Source organism: Solanum lycopersicum, chromosome 1 (genome assembly GCF_036512215.1).
Source record: "Solanum lycopersicum chromosome 1, SLM_r2.1".
Lineage (NCBI taxonomy): Eukaryota > Viridiplantae > Streptophyta > Magnoliopsida > Solanales > Solanaceae > Solanum > Solanum lycopersicum.
Genome location: NC_090800.1, coordinates 71061189 through 71070113, shown reverse-complemented (window position 1 = coordinate 71070113; position 8925 = coordinate 71061189). Strand labels below are relative to the sequence as shown.

The 8925-nt window shown below is 41.0% G+C and overlaps 1 protein-coding gene across 1 annotated transcript; it reads left to right on the top strand.

Moving 5' to 3' along the window:
• On the top strand, positions 1–3463 carry LOC112940681 (uncharacterized). Its single transcript, XM_069294756.1, has 6 exons — positions 1–547; positions 592–1052; positions 1170–2041; positions 2223–2468; positions 2522–3275; positions 3368–3463. Exons 1-6 carry the CDS (start codon positions 1–3, stop codon positions 3461–3463), a joined length of 2976 nt encoding a protein of 991 aa, XP_069150857.1.
• The last annotated feature ends 5462 nt before the right edge of the window (positions 3464–8925 follow it).

Here is an 8925-nt window from a genome sequence, read left to right as displayed (position 1 = left end):
ATGGCTCATGGAACTAGAACGCCTTTTAGGCATAAGACAATAAACCCACCACTATCCCCATACCCTCAACATCCCTCAGCTCCACCCCCTATATCTCCCCAACCCATGCAAATATATTACCAAAACGCTCCTCCTCAATATTTGCATACCTCATATCCTGTCTATAATGTTCAACCAACACACTTCCAAACTCCACCACCTACTCAAACACCAAATTACCGAAACAAACCTTCCTATGAAAGAAGACCTACAAAAACCTATACCCCTTTGGCTGAACCCATAGCACAACTTTATGAGAGATTGAAACAGGCTGGGTACGTCTCTCCAATTCCTGCATTACGTGTGGATGTTTGCGCGAAATGGTACGACCCTAACAAGGTCTGCGCCTACCATTCTGGGATGAAGGGCCACACCACTGAAGTTTGCAGAGCCCTTAAGGATAAAGTTCAAATGTTGATTGATACAAAAACCATCCAACTGAAGGATCCTACACCGAATGTTGCGAATAATCCTCTCCCTAACCATCAAGTCAACATGGTGGAAGCTGGTGATGTCTGGGATTGGAAGAATCTATCTGGGCCGTCGAAACAGAAGAAGCCATGTCTACCACTGCCCAAGCACCACTAATAGTGCAAGGACTCGCCCCATTTGAAGTAGAAGTTGCTGCACCCAGATCACCGTTTGCTGTCTATAAGGCATCCTCCCCAATACAATGTGACACACATGCTGTACCTTGGGATTACAACAAAAAAGAAACAAATGTGGAAGAGACAGATGTTGCAACAGGGGTCACCAGATCTGGAAGAATTTACACTTCTAAAAATTTGGTTCAGGGAAGCTCTAGCAAATCCAAAGCACCAGTCGTAGAGCTTGAGGATCAAAGTATTTGGAAAAAGGTTAAAGCTAAAGAATACTCTGTCATTGAGCAGCTGAGTAAAACCCCTTCCCAAATATCAATTCTGGAGTTACTGCAATCTTCCGAAACTCATCGAGATGCCCTTCTGAAGATCCTTGGTGAAGCTTATGTCCCATCTAACATCACTCATGGAGAGGTATCCCAAATGGTGGGGCAGGTCTTTGAGGCTTACAAAATATCTTTTCACAAAGATGAGCTGCCAATCGAAGGAAACACTCACAATAAAGCTTTGTACATTTCGGTTCAGTATTAGGATAAGGTGATAAACAAAGCATTAGTTGATGCAGGTTCAGGTTTAAACATTTGCCCTCTGAGCACACTGACAAGGCCGGGTGTGGATAGTGCAAAAATTCAGACATGGAAGATGAATGTGAGGGCATTTGACGGCTCTCAGAGAGGCACTATTGGGGAGATAACCTTGGACATGCTCATTGGTCCCGTAACTTTCCCCATAGCTTTCCAAATTTTGGACATCCCTTCATCGTACAACTTATTGTTGGGTCGTCCATGGATTCATATGGCTGGAGCGGTTCCATCTACTCATCACCAATGCCTGAAGTTCGAATGGGATTACGAAGAGGCTGTAGTCCATGGGGAAAAGGGGCATCCTGTATACACGATTGAAGGAAGAGAGAACATGGATGGCGAAATGTACCATACAGTGGAGCTTGTTGGTAATATTGAGTTGCAACCTTGGTTCAGTCAAAAAATCATAGATATGATGGCCTGGTTCGGTTTCAAGCTTGGGAAAGGTTTGGGGGCTGAATTACAAGGGATAGTCGAACCTATACAGCCTGTTCGACATTCCACCACTTTTGGTTTGGGGTATAAGTACACCACCGAAGAATGGCTCGATTGGCGACCACCTAGAGATGGGTACTACTATCCATTGAAGAAACCCATACCGCCATTGTATCAATCATTTCGATCAGCAGATTTCATGGGAGGAAGTATTGATGAGATCTCAGACGACTTGAAGGGGTTATCACTAACCAAAGAAGAGGGGAAAGTTTGCAACGTCGTGATCAACGAGGAGGAGAAAGGGGGCCCTAGTGGAAGCAAGGAAGCAAAGATCAGCGTCAGCAACTGGACCTTGACTCCATCCAGACCTCGTCGAGCATCTGGGTAGCCTTGGAAGATGTTTTTCTATCAAGTTTTAATAAAAGAGTTTTAATAAACGTTTTAATTCCCATCCCCTGTATTGCTTTCGAATGAGGACTTATGAAATTTTCAAATCTTTATGAATAAAGTTCTTTTCCCCATTTTTTGTCTTATATTTAATTTTTGCTACTTTTTTTCTCACCAGCAAAATTCATTATAAAAATGTCGAATCTGAGACTATAGCATACAATGAGACTGCTCAACTTAACATTAATGACTTAGAAGAAGTCGAAGACAATGAGGTTCCCGAGGAGTTAATCAAAAGGTTTGAGGAGTTCGAGGAAAAACCCAATCCAAATTTGGTAGAGACAGAAGTGGTGAATTTGGGAAATGCAGAGGTGATACAAGAAACCTGGGTAAGCATCCACATGACAAAAGAAGACAAGAAAGAGTACACCGAGTTTCTCATAGAGAATAAGGATATTTTCGCGTGGTCCTACGCAGACATGACAGGGCTAAGTACTTCAATCGTAGCCCATCGACTGCCACTGATCCAGCATGTCCTCCGATAAAACAGAAGTTGAGAAAATACAAGCCCGAGATGAGTCTGAAAATCAAAGAAGAAGTATCAACACAATTAGATGCTGGGATACTCCAAGTGACAGAATACCCAACTTGGCTTGCAAATGTCGTTCCAATGCCCAAGAAAGACGGCAAGGTCAGAGTTTGCGTGGATTACCGAGATCTTAATAAAGCTAGCCCTAAAGATAACTTTCCATTACCAAACATACACATACTGATTGACAATTGTGCTAAGCACGAAACTCAGTCATTTGTGGACTGCTTTGCCGGCTACCATCAAATTGAGATGCACAAAGACGACTCTGAGAAAACTGCCTTCATCACGCCGTGGGGCATCTATAACTACAAGGTGATGCCTTTTGGACTAAAGAATGCTGGGGCTATGTACATGAGGGCGATGACTACTTTGTTTCATGACATGATCCATAAGGAAATTGATGTTTATGTGGATGATGTCATTATCAAATCAAAGGAAAGTTCAAATCATTTGGAGGATTTACGGAAATTCTTTGCCAGGCTACATAAGTACAATCTGAAACTGAATCCGGCAAAATGTGTCTTTGGTGTGCCTGCTGGAAGGCTTTTAGTTTTCATTGTCAGTCGTCGAGGTATAGAATTGGAACCGTCGAAGATCAAAGCCATTCGTGATCTTCCCCCACCAAAGAGCAAGAAGGAGGTAATGAGTTTCTTAGGGTGACTTAACTACATCAGTCGTTTCATTGCTTAGTCTATTGTCATCTGTGAACCTATTTTCAAGCTGTTAAAAAGGATGCTGCAGTGAAATGGACAAGTGAATGTCAACAGGCATTTGACAAGATCAAAGACTATCTATCCAATCCTCCTGTATATTTCAGTATTGGATAATGCTTTCAGTTGTATCTTGGGACAACACGATGAAACAGGGAGGAAGGAGCAGGCAATATATTATATGAGCAAGAAGTTCACATCGTGCGAAGCTCGATACTCTCTACTAGAGCGTACCTGTTGTGCTCTAACATGGGTTGCCCAAAAGTTACGACATTACCTTTCATCTCATACTACTTATCTGATTTTAAGGATGGATCCTTTGAAGTATATCTTTCAAAAGCCCATGCCCACAGGTAAACTGGCAAAATGGCAGATATTGTTGAGTGAATTTGACATAGTGTATGTCACACAAAAAGCAGTGAAAGCACAAGCATTAGCAGACCACATGGCAGAGAATCCCGTGGATGATGATTATAGGCCGTTGAAAACTTACTTCCCAGATGAAGAGGTGGCCTTTGTGGGAGAGGATGTTTCTGAAGAATATGATGGATGGAGAATGTTCTTTGATGGAGCTAAAAATCTGAATGGAACCGGCATCGGGGCTGTTTTGATCTTACCCACTGGGCAACATTATCCAGTATCAGCAAAACTCAGATTCCTTTGCTCAAATAATATGGCCGAATACGAAGCCTGCATACTAGGTCTCCGACGGGCGATCGACTTGGATGTCCCGGAAATGCTAATAATAGGGGATTCAGACCTATTGATCCATCAGGTTCGAGGTGATTGGGCAACAAAAATTGAAAGTTGTTACCATATTTTGAATGCGTGCATAGGCTATGTAAAAGGTTTGTCAAAACAGAATTTAGACATGTACCAAGGGTCCAAAATGAATTCGCAGACGCCTTAGCCACTCTGTCTTCTATGATTCGACACCCTGATCACAATTACATCGATCCTATTCACATTCATATACATGAACAACCAACTTATTGTTTCCATGTTGAGGAAGAGCCTGATGGAAAGCCCTGGTACGATGACATTAGAAGATATTTGAAGAGTGGTGAATACACAGAAGATGCAACAAGTGTAGAAAAGCATACAATTCGAAGGTTAGCAACCCAATTCTTTTTAAGTGGGAAAATCCTCTATAGGAGAACTCCCGATTTGGGACTGCTAAGATGCGTCGAAGCAAGAAAGGCTCGCAGGCTGGTCGAAGAGATACATGCAGGCACCTGTGGCCCTCACATGAATAGTTTTACATTAGCAAAGAAGATTCTGAGATCGGGATATTATTGGCTAACTATGGAGACAGACTGCATTTGCTACGTCCAAAAATGTCATCAATGTCAGACTCACGCAGATATGATTCGAGTACCTCCCAACGAACTCCATGTCACTAGTTCACCTTGGTCGTTCGCAGCATGGGGCATGGATGTCATTGGTCCAATCGAGCCAACAGCATCCAACGGGCACAAATTCATTCTTGTCGCAATTGACTATTTCACCAGTGGGTTGAGGCCACCTCCCATAAATCAGTGACAAAGAAAGTTGTGGATGACTTTGTCAAAAACAACATTATTTGTAGGTTTGGAATTCCTGAGTCAATCATCACCGACAACGGCACCAACCTAAACAGTGACTTGATGAGATCAATGTGTGAGAAGTTCAAGATCAGTCATCGAAACTCTACAGCATACAGGCCACAGATGAATGGGGCTGTTGAGGCGGCAAACAAAAACATCAAAAGAATATTGCGCAAGATGATCGATAATCACAAACACTGGCAGGAAAAGCTACCTTTCGCATTGCTGGGGTATCGTACCACAATCAGAACTTCCACAGGGGCCACACCTTACTTCTTAGTATATGGCACTGAAACTGTGATACCCCCCGAAGTTGAGGATCATCCAAGAAGCAAAGTTGAGTGATGCTGATTGGATACAAGGTCGGGCAGAGAATTTGGCATTAATAGATGGAAGAAGAATTAACGCCATTTGTCATGGTCAGCTCTATCAGAATAGAATGGCCAGAGCTTTCAACAAGAAGGTTAAACCCAGACATTTCTCACCTGGGCAACTGGTTTTGAAGCGGATTTTTCCAAATCAAGACGAGGCAAAGGGTAAATTTTCACCAAACTGGCAAGGTCCGTACATAGTCTCTCGAGTACTGACAGGCGGAGCCCTCATACTTGCAGAAATGGATGGAGAAGTTTGGCCAAAACCTATCAATTCAGATTCTGTGAAAAAGTATTACATCTAGAGATTGATTCATGCTTTTTGTAATTGGAACTACGTCAGACCTGATTCCCGTTTAAGAGGGGATACGTAGGCGCTCCTATGGTGTTCGGTCTTATTATAACTAAAACTTTCATTTCCCCCTATTCTATTGATAACTGGGGCAGAATTTTTGAGAGGATCTCAAAAATTCCATCAAGATTTCTCCTGTCACATCTTCATACTGGGGCAGAAATTTTGAGTTTTTACTCAAAATTTCACCAAAAGTTTCTTCTCAACAAGCAGTCAGCTTACAACAAAGATTAAATGATAGCTCCACTTTTGAGTCAGACGTTGTAAAATCTCAACCTATGCCATGGTCAAAGATTCGACATCAGCTTTTATTATTATTATTATTTTCTTTCCTTTCCCCTTCTTATGAAAAAAAAACAGACACTCGAAGAGGTGGGGATGGCAAGCCAAAGGAGCACGCTGCGCCAAATCATGGATACAGATCAACCTCCCCCCCTTTAAAACTAACTATTTTTCTTTGAATGTAGAAAATACAGGTACATATACAAAGGCAACCGCAACAATCAACATCACCACATTTGAGCCCGACATATGACACTCGATCCTTCCAATAAGGCGGACGCCCAAGCTATTGTATGCCCTCAAGCAACTGCTGTGCTGACAAATTACATTATGCCCGATATTGCATCATTTTGCACCTACGCCTGATATCACACTATGCTCAAAGATCTACATCATTATATTATGCCCGAGAATGCCGAAATACATCATTGCATGTGCTCGATATTTCATGTGCCCGAGGAAATACATCATCACATATGCCCAATATTGACTTATGCTCGAAGAATTGCATTATTGCATGCGCTCGATATTTTATGTGCCCGAGGAAATGCACCATTACATATGCTCGATACTGCATGTGCCCGATATTACATTATGCCCGAAGAAGTGCATCATTGCATTGTGCTCGATATTGCATGTGCCCGAAGAAATGCATCATTACATGTGCTCGATATTGCATGTGCCCGAAGAAATGCATCATCGCATTGTGCCCGAGACTGCATTGTGCCCGAAGTTTGCATAAGCTCAAGATTGCATCGTGCTCGAAGTTTACATGCGTCCGAATCAAATCAAGTCACAAGAGTATCAATAGATGTCAAAAACAGATACGCTCTCTTTACTCATTATTTATATCCCAAAGGCGTCATCCTCCAAAGGCGTCATCTCTCATGGCCTGCGGACTTCATGTCATGGCCTGAGGACTTATTTTATGCTTACCATGTCCCTAAGGTATCATAGTCTAAAGGCATCATCCTCATGGCCTGCGGACATCATATCATGGCCTAAGGGTTTAATTTTTGTCTATCATAATCTAAAGGCGTCATAGTCTAAAGGCGTCATTTTCATGGCCTACAAACAACATTTTCATGACCTGAGGATACACCCTGCATATCATGGCCCTAGACATCATAGCCTAAGACGTCATTTTGCATGGTCTTAAGGCAAACATTCATGGTCAACATGGGAATTGCATCATGTTTACATATGTATGTTCTATTTACTCTATTTAAGCTATATTACAAGTTACAGATGTGCAGATCACAAACAAAGGCGCCGTTTGAACGGCTGTTCACTTGTTTACAAAACAAAGGCTCTGATAAATTCTTGGCTACTCGCACTATCGTTTCGCTACTCATCTATCATTCAGGCTACCATGAAGATATATTCGGATTCAACTCGCCACTGTGACTTTCTATCTCTTCAGCTAGGCTCGTCCGCCTTACAATGCGACATCTAGGCTCGTCCGCCTCAATGTGACACCTAGGCTCGTCCGCGTTACAATACGACATCTAGGATCGTCCGTCTTACAATAGGACATTTAGGCTCGTCCGCCTTAAAACGACATTTAGGTTTGTCCATCTTATAGGACATTTAGGTCATCCACCTTAAAGGGACATTTAGGCTTGTCCGCCTCATAGGACATTTATTCGTCCGCTTTATATGACATTTAGGCTGTCCGCCTTAAAACGACACTTAGGCTCGTCCGCCTTAAAATGACGTTTAGACTCTCCTTATAACTAGATATTTTCGTCTATATTATTATATCTTTATAGTATCAAATCTATTGGAGTTTGACGTCATTCTTCAGAGATGTGTTCAATCCTTCAAGAAGTTACAGACTATCAAGGCTTGCAGTACGTCTCAAACAGATACGCTTTTTATCACCTCTTGTCTATTTAATAGAACTCATATTTTATTATTATTGGTCATACTTTATCTATTTATAAGCTAACATTTTATCTAGAATTTGCAGATATGATCGATCGCCCTTGATTACAAGTATCATGCTATCATCTATCCCAGCAAAGACCCTATCAATTCTTTGCTACTCATACTCCGAACCGTGCTCCAAAAGTTGATTGCCTTACTCTATCATGCTCTTCTCGCTTCTCTCTCATGCTCTTTTAGCCTCTCCATCTCTCTCTTCTCACTACTCTAATCTTATCCATTCAAGCCGATGTCGTGCCTTACGAATACCTTACAGCTCTTTCAACTTTTAAGAGTTTCATTTGCTCTTGAATCTAGAACTACACACGACCTGATTCTCGTATAACCAGAGATATGTAGGCGACTTAAAACCAAAGTCTCGGTCGTACCCTTTTTCAACTCTATATCATTTCAATTGATCCAACTGACATCTCTAGTCGGTCGGACAAAATCGGCTACTAAGTCAACGTTGGTTGCCTGACAATTCATTCTTCATTCTCAATCAACCAAGGGGCAGCTGTTGACACCAAATTTTGACCGACCTTTAACCATTTTTAGGACTATATTGACTAAATACGTATTTTAAAGTTTTAATCGATTTTTTTCTCAAAATTATATATTTTAGTATCATTTACTTTATAGAATTATTGTAAATATTATTATATTTTTTAAAATTATTAATGAATTTCAAATGTTTTAAAATTTAAATGATTTTCAATTATACAAAATATTTTAGAAATTATTTAAGTTCTAGCCTATTTTATTCTAATTTCTTTTAATTCTAACCACTCCAATTAAAATTTTATTACAATCATAGCCATCTCTTCCTTTAAATTCTAGCCAATTTTAATTGCAATTTTAGCCATTCCGTATCTAACTCATCTAATTTCAAGACTTGATCTTTTGATCTCATCCGTCCATTTTAATTAATAAATCCTAGATCGAATCCTAACCCTTCATCTCTATCTAAACCGACGGTTGTGATTAAATCTCCCATTCTCTTTCTTCAACACCAAAAGAACCTAAAACCTAAATTTTTAATTCATTCTCTTCCTCCCCCCC

Bases quoted from the DNA above. Each gene is read 5' to 3' on its own strand.
- LOC112940681 (XM_069294756.1), top strand. From the start codon at position 1: ATGGCTCATGGAACTAGAACGCCTTTTAGGCATAAGACAATAAACCCA. The intron at 548-591 runs GTGATGTCTGGG...CCGTCGAAACAG, and splicing joins AGTCAACATGGTGGAAGCTG to AAGAAGCCATGTCTACCACT. The intron at 1,053-1,169 runs GTATCCCAAATG...GTTCAGTATTAG, and splicing joins CTAACATCACTCATGGAGAG to GATAAGGTGATAAACAAAGC.